At 38.3% G+C, this 18,416-nt stretch overlaps 1 protein-coding gene across 5 annotated transcripts in view; it reads left to right on the top strand.

Moving 5' to 3' along the window:
- Positions 1 to 18,416, top strand: part of Nfia (nuclear factor I A) — a 354,467-nt gene that overhangs the window by 269,746 nt on the left and 66,305 nt on the right. For all 5 annotated transcript variants that reach the window (XM_047553764.1, XM_047553773.1, XM_047553745.1 and 2 more), the window contains one exon: positions 12,171 to 12,299. In XM_047553764.1, the coding sequence (XP_047409720.1) occupies positions 12,171 to 12,299 (129 nt within the window). The remainder of the gene's footprint in view (positions 1 to 12,170; positions 12,300 to 18,416) is intronic.

The raw sequence follows: 18,416 nt of genomic DNA, 5'->3' as shown, positions 1-18,416 counted from the left end.
AGATAGAAGGGCAGGCATAGTGACACATGCCCATGATAGTACATCTCAGGAGGCTGAGGCAGGAGGATCGGGAGTTCAACGCCAGCCTCAGAAACTTAGAGAGCCCCTGAGCAACTCAATGAGACCCTGTCTCTAAATAAAATATAATAAAGGGCCAGAAATTTGGCTTAGTGGTTAAGCGTCCCTGGGTTCAATCCCTGGTACAAAAAATAAAAATAAAAAATACACACACACACACACCAAAACAAAACAAAACAAAACAAAACAAAAAACACAAAAAACAAACAAACAAAAAACAACCAGAGAGAAGAAAAATAGAGATCTAACTTTACCTAAGTGTGCGTGGTCTTTTCCTCTAAAAAAATATTGTTAAATGTTTGCGGAATACAAACAGAAGGTAGTTTTAACCTCTGATATAAAGAGATAAAAGTATCCCTTTAAGTAGTGATCTCCTCTGTTCTCTCTATGAATATGTTTTAGCTATTTTACTGCTGTGACTAAAAGTTCTGACCAGAACAATTGTAGAGGAAAAGTTTATTTGAGGACTCACAGTTTCAGAGGTCTTAGTTCATAGAAGGCTCTCTCCATTTCTCAGGGCTTGAGGTGAGGCAGAACATCATGGCAGAAGAGTGTGGCAGAGGGAAACAGAGAGAGAGAGAGAGAGACAGACAGACTGACTGCACTCACCAGATACAAATATATACCCAAAGCCACACCCCATTTCCCACCTCCGCCAGCCACACTCTACCCCTTCAGTTATCACTTAGGTAATCCCTATCAGGGAATCAATTCACTGATTGGGTTAAGACTCTCATAACCCAATCATTTCTCCTCTGAACCTTTTTGCATTGTCTCACACATGAGCAATGTAGATATTTCCTAGACTCAGATATTACCACAATTTGATATGAAGATATGTATGTATGCCTGTATTTTGTTACTAGAATGCTGCTAAAATTTTTAAATATATATTTTATAATAGAAATAACCAATGTTAGTTGAGCACATACTATAGACCATACATTGTTACAAGCTGTGTATATATGCCTGTTTTATATACATATATAATAAATACACTCATGTGATATGTATATAAATATGTCTGTATGCAGATATATATTCATTTAATTCATGTAAAAAGTGATGCTAATCACTAATAATAATATTTTCAGGCTTATTTCCCTCATATGTTTTCATATTTTTCCTTTATACTGATGACCCTATAAATGTTGAAGAATCAAGTATAACACATCAATTTATGTGGAACTAAAGTTCTTTTTGTCCATCGATGTTTTCAATAAAGGAGTTCTTTAGTGCCCCAGAATAAGGGGCTTTACATGGGAAATGGGAAGAGCAAGAAAGAAGCCTGTGGCTCAGGTGGATGCCTGCAGTTCATAGCTATGAACAGTTTCTTGTGGGGCCTTGGATGTCCCAATTGCTTTCCTGCTCAGCAGAGAATTACAATCATGCCTATTTATCCAACACTATCTATTCATGGATTTCAGATACATCATATTCTCATCAATTAATCAAAGACATGGCACCCATTTCAAGAGGAAGGGTGAATTACCTCCTAGAAGATTACGAGAAATGCTCACTCTGATGTAGTAAATCAGGGGCTGTTTCCTGGTGGATTCCTTAACAGCACACCAAGTGCCAAAAGAGAGCTGGTTCCCTCCAACACTGATTCACAAAGTATGTCTCTCAAATGAGAGAAAACTTTAGGAATGAAAAAGTCACTTTATTTTGAAATGTCTCTTTAAAAAAAAAAAAAAAAACATTTAGTTGTAGATGGACTCAATGCTTTCATTTATTTATGTGGTGCTGAGATTTGAGCCCAGTGTCTCACACGTGCTAGGCAAGTGCTCTACCACTGAGCGACAACCCCAACCCTGAAATGTCTCTTAAACCTGAAGAAAAATTAGAATGATTGAACCCACTAAATACAGTCTTTTGGCTTGACTCTTCAAAATAAAAGTATTACCCAAATTTCTTATCAGTTAGAAGCCTCTCTGAAGCCTTTGGATTTTTAAATTCAAAGTACTTTCGCTCTTTATTCTTTGGTCTATTGGGAGTTAGGGACTCTGCTCATGGTCCAGTGACTCCAGCCCGCTTTGGAGACCGGTAACACAGCTGTGGACCTTCAGGTTTTATTAGATGCTCCAAGCTTCCACCTTTTGGTGTGGTCCAAGCATCTTTATTGTTCTTCATTTTGGAGAAAGATCCTATCTCTAGAGGTCTTCCATTTTGAGCATGAGGAGACACACGTACTTGTGACATTTCCATTTACCTGGCTCGAAGTCCTTTCAAGTCCTAAGAAATTCCAGAGATGGCAGCTCAGTGTCCACTTCAAAAGTGTCCTCTGCAGTCCACATTATTCTGCTGGGTTAGCTAATCCAACCTGGAAATTGGCTCACTATGATTAGCTTCCAAGATTAGTGAATGCTGGGGCACCATGATGACATGTCACTTAATGCCCAGCAGAAGTTGCCATCTGCCTTTCAGCCATGGTGTGAACACAGGGAAGGGAGGGACTATCAGAGTGGCTATGCAGAACCTCACGTTTGGACACTCTTTAGGAATTTATATAAGCAGCACTGTATGTTCTGATGTCAATACACATGTAAGGATTAAAAGTAGTAAGGGATGCTTAGGAATGCCTTTCAGGGCCAGTTATTCTTTGATATTTACACTTCATAATGGCAACACCTGCTTCTAATTTTAAGAGTTCTTTCTTCCAGTGGGTGATTTTTTTCTCTTCAGAAATTTTATCCTCAAAAGACTTAACTAGTAATTTTTCTCCTTTTGATGTGCTTGATATTTTTATGAGTTTGTCCATCAGCACTGAAGCCTTAACAGGCCTTTAAATTAAAAGAAATCTTTGTAACACATAGTCCTTATTTTAGGTCATATAAATTTTTGTACTAGCCACACATTTGGAGACTTTTGCAGAAACATAATGTATCATAAATGTCATTATCTGCCACTTGGACTACTGGATAGTTGTCTTAAATCGACTAAAACCAGGGACATAGATCAACTCTCCATTATGGGAGCAGTCCAGTAGGTAACTTAAATTCAATACCCATGTTGGTTTGTCTTTCACATTCAAAGGAAGTGTTGGTGGCAGTTGCCATTTGAGAGCTAGTGAGCTAGGAAAAAAACTAAAGAGGAACCTAATTTTTCTCTATAGACATATATGGAAACGGTTCTTTGGTTTGGAGATAGCCAGACTAGTTGCAGGGCCCATCATGGTTTGCTTTCTTGTTTTTATCTTCTATGAAGACCTTTTCCTCACAGGTGCTAGATAAAGTTCATCGCGTGAGTAGAAAAAGCTGTGAAAGATGGTATGTAGCTAGCAACCCATTCTGATTGGCCTGCAGGGAGTTTTCTGTTTAAAATTGGATCCTTGTGTTGGGTTCCAAAAAAAAAAAAAAAAAGGTGTGAATTTGAAAAAGAAGTGTTAAAGCATGACTCCAGAGAAAATGTCGGCCATGAGCAGTTTTTAGTTTAAGTAAAAACCATACTTTAAAATTTGGACAAATAAGACAAGGAGAAAAATGGGTGAATCATTAACTCCAATACAAAAGCACTATGGCAAGCAGGTTTCATCAAACTTGAAAAAGACACACAACAGAACCATGGACTGGATGGAAAGCGCTCATTTATTTAATTGATATGCGAGACTGCCAAGCATTTACCCTTAGTGTCAGATAAGTAATTTTTAATAAAATATTTCCAAGATATGAAGACAGTTAGGAAAACAGCATGGTTTTTAATAATTGCACTCAGAAGTAAATAGATCTATCATTATGTTGTCACAAAGAATGACAGTGAGCAGAAATATCCTGCTAATCCCTCTCAGATAAGTATTTAACGTAATTAGACAGACACCATCTCTTCTGTTGAATGTAGCATTAATCATTAGAAGTACAACTTTACACAGAATACTCTTCTCTGATATGTCATTGTTAATAAAAAAAAGCAAACTACTTTGTCAGACACTGTTTCAGACAATGACATATATCTATTTGTATGATTTCTATCAGCATAGTTATTTCCCTTTTATTGTTTTCAGTTTGGTTTAATACTGTTTAATATTAACATGGTTCTTTTGAATCTATGAAACTGTATTTGAGGTTGGTTGTTCATTTCATTTTGCAAAATATTAGGGTGATGTACATGCTTGAACTGGAAGTACTTTTAAGCTTGTAAATAACTTTGAGTTCACCAATCTAAAATGAAGGGATAGCTCTAATATAGAGAGATTTTACTATAAGGAATGGTCTAGAAGTTTTCTGCATTAAGTAACAGCTTAATGCAGAACCTCTTCCTATGAAAACTTTCATGTTCAAACGATGAAATGTGTTGCCCCTCTCCAGCATCTACCGGCACTTTTTTAAAAATCCATTTTCTTTTGCTGTGCAGCTTCTAGCTTGAACTGTGAACTACTGAATAGTTAGAAAGTGATAGCAGCTCAATACATTGCACAACTCTATCCTCCCACTTTCCCAGCCACTCAAAGGCCTTTGAAGGCAAAGAATAGGGCTACTGAAGGATGGCAGGCAGATGTCACTAAGTAACAGGTGGAGGTCAAAATCGTTTATTTGTGGGGATGAGCAGAGTGCAGAGATGAAAAATCAAGTGCTTTGCCATAATAAGGTTTAGCAAGAAAATGCTGACTACACCAAGCCTAGATTCTAGCTGACAGAACCTTTTCTAGTGTTTATTACTTGATTTCACAGTTCAAGCAATTTGAAGAGGCCTAAAATTATATTCTTTTTCCCCTATGAAATGTTTCAATCAGTTTCACTTTTTTTTTTTCCTTTAAATAAAGTGCTGGGTGCTTTGCATGCATCCAGGAAACATTGGGACTAATAGAGTTCCAGGGCCAGCATATCCCAAACACAGATTGGCGTAGACTACTCATCTTTCAAGTTAAATGTCACCAGTAGGATCCTCAAAATCCAAGTATTTGATTATTGTTTTAAGTGACAGAAAGGAACATATTTAAATAAACACTTAAGTTCACATCATCCAGGCTCATGGTACATGCCAAGAAAACATCTATGGGGATAATTACAAAACTTGGGCACTGGGTTAACTACACCTTGTTGGAGATGGAGAGGAAAAGACTTTCATTTCTTCCCCCAGTTTACAGTTCTGCATTTGTATCATGCCTATGTTTTGCTTTTAGAACCTAAAAAAGAACTACACATTGAAAAGGTACAAAAGTAAGATTTGCCTCCTGTTGCACAGTGGGACCAAAAAGTGAAAATTATTTGGTGTTACATAGATAAGAGCTGTTCATAGAACTTTGTGCAGTGATGGAAATGTTCTCTGTCTACACTGTCCAATCTTGTAGCCACATATTGCTGTTGAACACTGGAACCATGACTGTGCTGAGCAACTGAATTTTTGAAATCATCTAATATGAATTCTTTTAAATTTAGGTAGTCACCTACAGCTAGCAGCTCCCATGTTGGTCAGTGCAGATATAAACCAAACAAATATATGGTGGGAGTGGTTCACTTTTTCAGCTGGATATCTAAGCAGAATGAATGAAACGTTATGCTGTTACATTTTTGATGTAAAGAAAGTTAATTTTTCTCAGAAATTTCTTCTTTATCCCCAGTCCTTCTGTGAATGTGTGTGATTGCTCTTTTGAATCAAAATCAATCCTTCCCTCCACATGGGGCTGGGGGAATGGGATGGGGAGGGCAGACGCACTGGGCGGGGAATCGCCAAGCTCTTGTAAATACACAGTTTTCTTATTTCAGTGTTATCATTGGGGTGTCTGTTTACCTTGAAGACAGAGGAAGTTCTCTAAAAAGTCAAGAGACTTTATTGTTGGCCCAGAAACGGGATTTTTATGTGACATTTTCCTCATGTCTATTCTTTACTCTCTCTGGTTGTAAATTTTCACTTATAAATGAACATTTGGAATACATTAGAGAATTCAGCATTTCTTTTCTCCTGAATAATCATATCATTTTACTCCATACCCTCCTTTTTTAAAAGTTGAAGGAATCACTGTGTCCTCAAACCATTTAGGTTACCTGAACTTCTTTATGATATGGCAATTCTTTTGGGGGTCCTTGCAGCTCTTTGTAAGTGGTTGCCTATTGAGCGAGAAGGATGAACCTCAGAAGCTTTATTAACTTTCATTTTATTCTCTCCATCATAAAAATGATTTTAAGACATTTTTATTCACTGACAAAGGCTAAAAGTCAAAATAGTCTGAAAGTTTTACCTTTTTATTGTCAAGTGTGTTAATTATAATAAATGACATTAGAGTGAACGTTAATGGATTTTATCATTAGGACACAAATCTGAGAAAAGTGCAGTGTCTTCAACTTCCTCCTCCTATCTCATAGCATGTGTTTATACCCACTGGAACACAATGACCCTGATGCTGAGAGATTAATCTACCCAATCACTACCTTTATTTAGCATCAGAGTTGGAGATGAGCTAATCATGAAGGGTAGCTGAAATGGTTGTAGAAAGTTCCTGTTCTTGACTGTGTGGGAATTTCCTGCATCTGGAAGAGATGTGTCTGAGCATAAATCTGTTGATGGTAGATGACTTGCAAAATATGGTACCGGTACTCACTTTTCATCTTGGGCTTGAGAAATGTCACTGAAATTTATTCTGAGCCCATTAGTCTGACGGACAGGAGGCTCTCCTTTCCCCACACGTAGGCCTGAAAGAGCAGGGAGATCTGAGTGCCTGCATGCAAGAGGAGCACTCACCATGGCGGGTGGCATCAATTAGACTGGGACACTTACAAAAAAATACTAATAATAATTTAAGTATCATTATTAAACTCAAACTTAAACCAGCTCATGATAGGTTAATACCAATAAGGCAGATAAGTACTACTTTTTTTCTTCTTCAAAAACAAGGATCTTGGAAGAATGGCACACTGAAAGGAGCAGGGGCCTTGATGGCTTGGGTTCAAGTCTTGGCTCCACCAGTTACTGACTTTGTAGCTTCTCATCTTCTTGGGGGCTTCTGTCCCTCAGCGTCCTCTCTCCTTCCAGGCGTTGCCTTCTGCCTACCTGCTGGACTTGCCCATCAGCATTCAGGCACACTGGACTCCCTCCTACCTGCAGAAAGCTCTCCCTGGCCCCCCTCCTAGAGCTACCACCCTATTCTCTGCTCTCTACAGACTAATTTGATAGAAGAACTGACTACACCCATCCTCCCTGCTTCCTCACTTTCCATGGATTTTGTAAATCATTCCATCCTACCTTCCACACACCTCGCTCTCCTAGAGCTTGTTTTCCAAGAGTGTCAGAAACACTCATGTTGTCAGATCCAGTGGACCCTTTTTTGTCCTCACTGTAGAGTTAGCACCCCTGTATTCATGTTTTCGCTTTCTGTAGTTTCAGTTACCCACAGTTAACCATGGCCCGAAAATATTAATAATTGCCTTAAGTCTGGGCATTGTGTAACTGGGCCCTTGCTCAGGGTCTCACAAGGCTACAGTCAGAAGTTTGTCCAGGCTGTAAATTCAGTGAGTTGTCACAGCCTGGGGCTGAAGTATCACTTGGTAGCTGCTTGATTGTAGGCAAGTTGTGTACCCTCTCTTGCTATCTAACTTCTTCAATGTTAAGTTGTAAATAGGAAGGTTAATCAGACCTCCCTACCTGAGATGAAATGTAAAACCACAGTTGGTAGTTTTTATTATTCTCCGTCTGATTTTTTGGAAATTATTGATATACAGAGATTTGAGTTTGTCAGTTGCTTCCTAGCTCTCTGGGGACCACTCAAGATGAAGGCTTTGCCTTTAGATTCCGTGTAATATTTGTTCTAATAAAAGTCTTAAAGACAGGTCAATTCCAAGGTTGACAGTGGAAAAGGAGTATTCAAAATCATCAAGAACCAACCTTGGTGCAAGTGAGGTCCTCTCCAGCCTGCTTATGTACTGAATTTAAAGTTGAAGTGCAGAATTGCTTCTTTGGAGAGTTTCTCTCAGCTTACCTCTTCAGTGTATGACGAAACATCTCTCTAACCTCTAGTTCCTCTTTTCCAGTGTTCACCTGATTGGCGCAGGCCCACCAAGGATAATGTTCCTTTTCTTAACTCAAGGTCAAATGATCAGGACCTTAATTATATCTGCAAAAGTCACTTCATCCTTGCAGCATAACATAACCTAATCAGAAGACTGACATCCATAATATTTACAAGTATTTCCAAGTGCAAGGGGAGGGAACTATACAAGGTGTGCACAACAGGGACCTGGAACCTTGGGAGTCATCTCAGAATTCTGACTACCACAATTATTAATAATTAACCTATAGAAATCTTTGTGAATACTATGTGTGGCCTGTATTTCCAAAGTGTTCTTTTTGGCTTCATAATTCTAACTACCTCTAGGGATCAGAGCCCCTGAGGTACTAGATTTCCATATGTATTTGCAATCAGGTACTGAACACAATTTGGAATGACTCAGGCAGCTTAGAAAAATGGCAAACTGAAGAGAATACAGGAAGAGAAATTAGAGAGAAATTCAGGAAGTCTGGATGTTTAGAAAACCAGTGACAAACCAATGTGCTTACTGAAAACTGTCTGCTATCTCCTTTTGCCACCAATACATTTTTTATATCAATCAAAAGAAGGAAATATTCCATTGAAACAAAACATTATGCTGTATTTCTGCTTCTGATTCTATAAAATTCTTTATTTTTTTCTTTACTGAACATTTTATTTGATCCAGAAAAGGGTAGCATTACTTAATAATCTTTTTATAAAGATCTTATGCTTCTAGAAAATACATAGACATTAGAGTGTTGATTCATCAAGAGAAAGCCAATCAGTCATTAATTCATACAGTAATTGTGTAACAGTTGTGTGTAGATAATTGACAAAAGAAATTTTAACAAGGAAGTTATTTTTAAAGTAATGTACAGAAGCCAAATTTGATTTCAAAAATAAAAGACAAGATTAATGTTCTTTAGCTTTTAACATAGAGCAGTTTACTAGCATTTTGAAATTTCGTCTGGTCAATTAAGTATACAAAGCAAATTAACCAAAACATACATTATGCATGTAGAGAAAATATTAAAGTATATAATAAGGAAATGTGCTCAATACGAGTCTTTAAAAATTGAAAACACAAAGTAATTTTGAGATTCATGACAGCCTCAGGCTTCATATTACTTGACTGTGATAAATTTAGAAGATTAGACATAGTTTGGCTTGTTGCTCTTGCATGCCAACAGTGTTTCTTCCCTCTTTAACTCTTTCAAGGAAGATTTAAATTTTGCTCTTTTTAAGCTCATTTACCAACTTGATCTTGTTTTTTTTTTTTTTTTTTTTTTTTTAACTCTGGGGCACTCAACCACTGAGCCATATCCTCAGCCCTTTTTTAAATTTTATTTAGACAGAGTCTTTCTGAGTTGCTCAAGGTCTCACTAAATTGCTGAGGCTGACTTTGAACTCTCAATCCTCCTGCCTCAGCCTCCTGAGCCACTGAGATTATAGGCGTGCACCACTTCTTCTAGCCAACTTCATCATTCTTGATGCTTGTCATTGCCCAAATTTTACTTATAATTCCTCTATTGAAAGGGTAAACAGGATTAAAATCACACCAACATTTCTGCAGTATTTAAAATGGCATGGATGGGAGACATGAACATTTTTTTAAAATAACTTTTTATTGAGTCAAACCATTTGCTTTTTCAATAAGGCTTGTTCATATATGGAATTCCATTGATGATTTCACTGTTTAAATCATTGCCAACTTGCAAGTTTTGATGTTTTCCATTTTCTATTCTATTTCTATCCCAGTTTCATGACATGTAATTCAGACATTTGACTGAATTTAAATTAGTGAACTGATAGGCAACTGAAAATTGACTTGTAAAAGAGATTTGAATCAGTTGGGAAGTTTATTCACATTTTTATTCCTTTAATTTTTTTATTTGAAATTTCTTCCCTATTGTAATTGCATGATAATACCTCAGCTTAGGCTACTCGGAGTGAATATTCATCCAAAACCTTAATTCACTATCTGTGTTAGAGCATTGGAGTAGTATACCTGGTTACCTTTAAACAGGCAAATATAAAGTCACTTGGTTTAGTAACTTTGTTTTTAATTCAAATCACATAGATGTAGATTCAGAAAGGAGTTGATCTAGATGTGTCAAGTTAGTATGAAATCACAGGCCACTCACTCTGTATTTATGTCTAACTATGCAAACATGCTTACAATTTATAATTCGTTTCTTTTCTGAGATCAGAACCCCAAGTTTTGCTGTGTCTAAACATCTATTAGTAAAGCCACAGATAAAGCTGAGATCCATATAAGTAGTTTAAATATCTTTTTGGACCACATGGTATGTTTCATACCCTTTAATAGATGTCTTGAACATAGGGGCAAAATAGATATGATCTCTCTCTCTCTAGAATCTTTGAATGTAGTCACACTAGAAGGTCATGTTGTGGAATTGCATTCAGGAAACGTGATCAGAAATAACAAGGACATAGTTAGACATAGTTCAAATGAACTAAATTTCTGGACAGATCTATGGCTATAAAGTGTTTGGCACAGTGCGGATTGAATAATTTGTTATAGCAATTATTCAATAACAGTTACATACTAATGGTCACTTTTTTTTATTACCTTTTTTTTTTTCTAGTTCACCCAGATAAGTCTCTGCTCATAAGCAGAGAACAACACAGGTAGACAGTAAAAAACAAATTAAATTTGGTTCTTTTGACATATCCAGACCACTTTTATGCTGGAAACTTAAGAGAGCCCAAATTTATCCTGCAATGTGGAGATTAGGAGTCATTTCCTCTATTTTATATCCAAATTTTTATTGTTTTAATTGGCACCCTACCAAACTGATAGATGCCTCCAGTTGTGTGTGTAATTACAAGGGAATATTTTCTTATTATTTTTCTTTCCAAAGCATTTCTTAAGCTGAAGATGCTATGAAAACCTTAGACATTATAGAGAAAATACTATTTTAAAAAACTAGATTTTATTGTGTTTTCTTAACATAAATGTAATCTACACTTCTCATAGAAAAGACAGGTAAACAAAAAGAAGTCAAGGAAAACTATCCAACCCAACACAGGGAGAACTACTATTAGAATTTATGCATATTTCCTCCTACTTCTTCCTCTATATATAGCAGTACCTTTTAAAATGATGTCAAAGTACAACATCCTATTTTGTAATTTGCTTTTTTTATATATATAAAACATTATATTATAAATACCTCTCTGTATCATTACTCATTTACAGTATTCTTTGCATTGGTTATACCATATTTATTAAACCAGTCCCCAGCTGTTGGGCATTTAAGGTTTTTACTTTTATCTTCTCTTTTTTCTATTATTAATAATTCATTGAATGAACAACAGAGTTGCTATTATTGAGGGCATTTTTATGTTAAAACAGCTAAATTATTAAAAATGTAGAGAAAGTGCTTTGGGGCTAAAGTAAGGTAACGACAAGACAAAGTGGTTGCACATGAGGTCTTTGTGTGCTTAGGTAGCCTCCTTCTTAAGGTTCCCAGAGGTCATAAACACACAAAACAGCTTTTAGGAAACACTGGAAAAATGGAACCCTTTGTTAGTCACCTTTCTGTTACTATAACAGACACTTGAGATAATCAACTTATGAAGAGAAAATGTTGTTTTGGCTCACAGTTTTAGATGTTCTAGTCTATGATCAGGTAGTCTCTGGTGGGGGTACCAGATAGCAAAGGCAAAGAATGTGTAGAAGAGCAAAACTGCTCATCTTATAGCCAGAAAGCTGCAGAGAGCAAGAGGAAGGGACCAGGATCCCATAATCCCCTTCAAGGGCACACCCCCAATGACAAAATGACCTCCTGCCAGGCCCCACCTCTTAAACATTCCACCTCCCACAGGGACCCAAACTATACCAAATCTTTATAACGAGGATCAGTTATCATAAAATGGGCTGTGAGTTAGTCAAATAAATTGAAGTCAATTATAAACTCATTTTCAGAGGATAATTCTGTCACCTGTTTGTTCCTGTGACAATTTCAAAGCAATCTGAAATTTTCCACTCACAGGTAGAACATTTCATTATTGTTTCTGCTTTAATCCTTTAAGTGTTGTCTTTTAGGTTGCAGGGGCTGTTGTTGCATGAATTAAATTGTCCTTACTAACTCATCCTTCTTGCCAGGAATGCCATCTCCAACTACGCTGAAGAAGTCGGAGAAGTCTGGTTTCAGCAGCCCCTCCCCGTCGCAGACCTCCTCCCTGGGAACGGCATTCACACAGCATCACCGACCGGTCATTACAGGACCCAGAGGTGAGCCACTCCACAGGGTCCCTTGAGGGTACGTGTATGGTGTCTGTGAGACCAGAGTAGCAAAGTGGGACACAGTGAGGGCTCCCTCAGAATGCTCCCGAGGGCAGCCAGTGCTCCATTTTCTTATCTGGAGGGAAGCCTGGAATTTTAGGGACCAAAGAAAGTTGGTATCAAATCCTCATTTCTTTCTTAAGGAGAAAAAGGTTCAAACCTGTTTTCTTGCCAGTGAGATTTTACAAAGAAGTGGAGAAAGTAGCTTAAATCAAACCAAAATCAAATCTGCCCTACAAGTTGTTTGAGAGGGCATATGTGTGTTTTGTGCATGTTAGATGAGTCTATTTCCATGTGGCCAGTTACCTGTTTTCAAGTAATACCTCTCTCTCTCTCTGTGTCTCTCTCTCTCTCTCTCTCTCATCCCTGCTGATTCTCTTCCCATGAAACCTGATTTCAATATGTGGCATCTTGCGTTGAGGTTGTTTGCATTGGGGTGTTGACGAGCGGTCTTCATTCACTCCTTTTGAAGTGGTAGATAGTTTGTCTGGTTTTCATTGCAACATTTTCATTATTTTTGTCTTGTGTGCTTTTAAGTTTTATTATTAAAATGTGTCCACAAGAAATACGATTTGTATTTCACATTAAAGACAAGCCTTAAACCTCAAGAGAATGTCAGCAAATCACTTAACTTGATCTTATTGCAAGATGAAAATATTTATTAGTTTGTTTATGAAACTCCCACAGTAGGAGTATGAATAATTGTAACCACGTTTTCTTTCTTCCATCCGATTTTCGTTTAGGTAGGTCTGTGATCTACCAGCTGGTATCATAAAGCATCCTGGAAAGTTATGGTCTCTTGTCTACTTTGACATACACCTGGGGAAACTGATATTTCTTGCATTAATCTAAGTGTTAGTCTCACAAATCTGAATCCTTTTGTGAATACTGTGTGCATCTCAGGGATAAATACAGCAGTAGAGGGCTATGGGATACACACGGGGAGATCACATGGAGGAAATAAGCACTGTGAGTTGCAACGTGAAGCAACTTCTTCATCAACAATTATGAAAACTTACTTCATCTTTAAACATCTTGTGATCATTGACAACTTTCTCAAGGTCCTTTATAATTTTCACGTGTATATGCAGTATAATCAGAGATGCTTACCATATATGTGTGCACATATATAACTTGAAAACCCACATCTAAATTGGATTATACAATCCCAGAATAAGCCTCTTTAAATGATGTAGCACTGCAATATTATCCTCATCATTAACATTCATTGAGCATCTAAACCATAGTGGGGAATCAGTTACTGAACTCTTTTTATAAGGATAGTTACCGTTCCAGGGAGATAAGGCTTGTGTTATTTCTCCCTTTCAATAGTCAGATTAACATATTCAAATGCTAAATGTTAAAGCAAAAATGTCTGCAAGAATTCAGAGGAGAGGACTATGGAGGATTGTTCATTCATTCATTTAACAAGGACTTACTGAGAACTTGTCACTGTACAGACACAGGAGGTCAGTGGTTCCTGTCCTCCCAGGACATGCAGTTTAGGGCAGGAGAGAAGCATGTAAGAAAACAAGCTTTTAGAAAATGATGTGGAATAGGATATTTCTTTGAACTTTGTACCAAAGAGTTTTAAAAGTATAGATAGCATTGAAGTCAAATCTTAAAAGATGTTTATGTGGATGGAGGATATTCCAAACAAAGGTAATGAAGACTGGGAAGAGCAATCAGGACAGCGGGGCAAGCTGCCTCTTTGCTTTTCCACTTGCCTCTGGGTGCCTCAAAGTCTTCTTCAATAAAATGGGGACAGTGCTACTGAGAAATGAGCCTTTTCTTCCAGCCTCATATCCTTATACAAAACTACAATAAAACATTGTTTTTGGAGATTCTTCAAAGAGCATAAAGCAATATACATAACTCAATAACTCAATAAATGTTAAAAGGACCTACTATGCATGTTTTGGCTTAAAACTGTTTTTCTAGAAAGTATTGTAACTCCCTAGTACTTACCCACGTGTGTCTTGTTGGGAACATCTTCATGCTAGATGACTAAGCACATTTGCCAAAGTGGCCCATACTGGGTTGAACCAGAATAGACCACCTTAGCTCACATCCCAAGTTTTAGATCTTTTATTTCTGTTGATAAAATTGTATGTGAGGAAAAGAGAAAGATCCCCAGTTTAAGAAATATGGAATACCAAAGATTCTTTGTTTTCACCAGAATTCAAGATGGTTCCCAGCATCCTTGGTTCTTCTTTCTGGAAAGTCTGCTCAGGTACCCATTCTCACTGCACCCACCCCTAGTGGTCTGTGAAGGGGCATTGGAGTGGTTTTGATGACCCTCTTCAGTTGCGCCTTGTGGTAAGAGTCACAGCTGAGATAGGATACTTTTTTGGGGGGTGGGGGGGAGTTAGGGTATTTTTACAAGATTAAAATCCAGCCTCTCATTATTTAGGAAGTACTGTCTACAGGTATTATATTCCCTTTCATTATTCTCTGTGCCAGTCATAAGACTTATCTTGCACCTCCATCCCATCTGGGATTAGGATTCACTGTTTTAGGAAGATGAAGCCAAATTTGAGGAGGGAGAGTCCTCCTGAAGGAGTTGGTATGGAATAGACACGATGCACTCATAATGGAGAATGCAGCCTCTGCTGCCTTTTCTGTAGCATTACCACAACCAGAATTGGCAAACCAGACACTCTAGAAAGTTAAACTTGAAAAAAGGCCTTGAAGAAAAGTGTGCCCCTCCAAAAATAAATAAATAAAGAGAAAGAAGGAACAACAACCAAAAAAACAACACGCAAAAAGTGTATACAGTATTAGATTCCGAGCACAAGGGTGGGCTCCAGGTCTGTTTACTGCACTTTTGCTCAGGACCACATGGTAAATTCACCTGCGGTTAGCACCAGGGTGCAAGATTTCTGCTGCCTTCCCTAGCAGTTTTCCCTGGAACGCCTTGACCAGACAAGCAGAAGTCAGCAAGCTACAACTGCAGATGCTTCTCATGCTAAGGAAGGAGGCAGTGTTTCCAAAGAGCAAAGCAAGGTCACCATACAAACCCACGTGCACACACACACACACACACACACACACACACGCGATAGCCCTATTTTTCACTGCAAATATAAGCTATATTTGGAAACTTGGTGGCAGCTATTTACAAAGGAATCTTCTCTCTGGAGATTGCAAAGGCAGAAAAATAGGACCTTGAAGGGAGGCAGCATAGTATAAGGGCCTTCTTAGGCTGTGTGGATGGCTATCACAGAATACCATAGACTGAGTGGTTTATCAACAACAGAAATTTATTCACAGTGCTGGAGACCAAGAAATCCGAGATAAGGGCGCCAGCAGACTCAATGTCCAATGAGGGCCTGCTTCTTAACGCAGTACTGTCTTCTTGTTGGGTCTTTCCTGGGAAGGTGCTAACTAACTCTCTGGGTCTCTTCCATGGTGCCCTAATCCCATCCACAAAGGCTCCACCCTTCTGGCCTAATCAACTTCCAAAGACCCCCTCATCCTGATATCATCACAGTGGTATTTAGGAAGTCAACACATGAATTTTGAGAGGACACAGACATCCAGTCTACACCACCAGTTAAGCAACAATTAAGCTCAGGGGTTCATATGTACCAGTGTTTGAATTCTGTGCCACGGCTTATTCCAACTATGTGACCTGGCACTTTGCTTTACCTGTCTGAACCATAGTTTCCACATCTATAAACTGGAGATCCTAATCTCTACCTTGAAAGAATGGTGTATGTAAGGAGTAAATGAAGTCATGTAATTATAGACATTTGCACAGCATCTGGAAGTGGTTCATGAATACTGGTTGGGCAAGCAGTTAATCCTTTTTCATCTAGGCTTGCAAACTTACGCTGTCCTGACCACCTTAATCTATCAACATTTTACCCGAGCCTGGCTCACGTGCAGGTTCAGTATCCCCTATCCAAAATGTTGAGACATGAAGGGTTTCAGGTTTTAGAGTTCTCAGATTTGGCAATATTTGCATATACATAATGAAATCTCTTGGAGCTGGGACCCAAGTCTGAACACAGAATTCATCTGTGTTTTATATATATCATACACAGATATCTGAAGGTAATTTTATACAGTGTTTTAAGCATGTTTAGGTTTTAACTGAGCCATCATGTGAAGCCCAGGTGTGAAATTTTCCACTTGTGTTATGTGGGCATTCAAAAAGTTTAGGCTTATGGAACTTTTCAGATTTGGAATTTTCAGATTTGGGAACTTGACTCATGCTGCTTTTGACACGAAGCCCATTTTGCAGCACTCAGCCTACCATCCCTTCACCCTCCTTACCTAACTCTCTGCCCACACAATTCACTCCACGCCCTTGTCTTGCTTTCTTAGTTAATGTTCATATCTGGTCACCTTTCTGGTGTGAAGCTTCCAGGTCTTTCATCTACACATTTTGTATCTTTGTTGTGCCTCACCCAGGGGGTTTTGTGAGTTGGATGGATTAAAAATTAGTCAAATTGCATTTTCACACAAGACATTCATCCCCACCCGCTGCCTACCACCCCATAGGTTCTCAAAGGTGAAAACCTCTGGTGGTTGATGCAGTACTTCTTTGTAATTAACGTCCAAGGTGGGGGAAGAGCCATGGCCTTTCATCTGCAGAGAACTACAAAATAAGCCAGGAAACAGTGGTACAGGCCTGTAATCCCAACTGTGCCAGAAACTGAGGGAGGAGAATTGCAAGTTCAAGGCCAGCCTCAGCAATTTGGCAAGGCCCTGTCTCATAATAAAAAATATAGGGCTGGATGTATGGTCAAGTGGTAGAGTATCCTGGGTTCATTTCTCTAGTACCACAAAATGAAAATTGAAAGATTAATAAAACTTTGATACTAAAAGCTTCTGTTTGACTTAGTTCACGCTGCTCTGATCACTATTCTAAAGGGTAGAGGCATGTGGTCTCTTAAATTTAATTCCTTCTCTGACAGTGGCTTTCTTTATAACTTTGATAAGTCACCTAACCTGTGGCCTCAATTTGACCATCCGTACCTTGGGAATAATACTTTGCCACCTGTTTCTGTGTGTGGTTAGAATTAGGCAAAGGGGTTAAGCATGTTGGAATATCCTGGGGTGGTAGAAGTTATTAAATTTCAACAAAGGCATTTCTGTGTCTTTATCTCTTGTTACATTTACTGGGCACTTTGAGCTGAAAGAGGTCTTTCAAAGACTTCCTTGTACCATTACTTAATATTGTAACCATCATAAAGTATGTAGTCGTGACCATTTATCTTAACTACGGCAATTGGGGGAAAAAAATCTCTGTTCTCTTTGCCTTTCTAAGACTTATAAGTTTGCCTGATGAGCTATAATGTCAGACTCCTTTTGAGAATTATTTGGAGTAATCATCAGTGATATTTTAAGGTTTTCTTGAAAACCTTAAATAAGTTCCTGAAACTTATCTTTATACCTAAAGCCTTTGCTATTTTCGAAAACAACGGGATAATGAATGGTACGCGTTTTATTTAAATGCTATATACAAAGTAGAGTATCTGCTTTGGAGATTTAGGAATGAGGAGCTCACTTCATATATTGGGAGGCAGAATTGAAAATAATTGAAAGAATTGGGCTCCAGGAATCTTCTGGTCTAATGCCTTTTCTGTGTTCATTATGAACATGTTTGGCTGCAAGTAAAGAAAAAATCTGATTAAACAGTAACTTAAGACAATTATATTTCATATAAAAATAAGTATGTGATTTCATATAAAAATAAGCATGTGATTCAGGGCTGGTGTGGTTTGTCCCCAAAAGTTTATGTCCTGGAAACTTGGTCCCCAGTGTAGCCTGGTTGAGGTGATGGAACTTTTAAGAGGTGAGGCCTAGTGAGGTAATTAGGTCATGGAGGCTCCACTATCTATTGGGAGTGGACTAGTTCCCAAGAGTGTGGGCTGTTACATAAAGAGTGAACCTGGGCCTTCCCTGGTCTTTGCCCCTTGCTCACTCATGTGCTCTTCTACACACAGCTATTTCCCTTTCTGCTTGCCTGCCAGGTTGTGACAGGGCCAGGGGGCTCTAGGTAGAATGCCAACACCATGCCGTTCAGCCCCTCCAGCCACCAGAATCTGGAGCTGA

The sequence above is a fragment of the Sciurus carolinensis genome, chromosome 1 (assembly GCF_902686445.1).
Source record: "Sciurus carolinensis chromosome 1, mSciCar1.2, whole genome shotgun sequence".
Lineage (NCBI taxonomy): Eukaryota > Metazoa > Chordata > Mammalia > Rodentia > Sciuridae > Sciurus > Sciurus carolinensis.
Note: the sequence above shows the minus strand (reverse complement) of the source record. Positions and strands in the feature narration are given on the sequence as shown.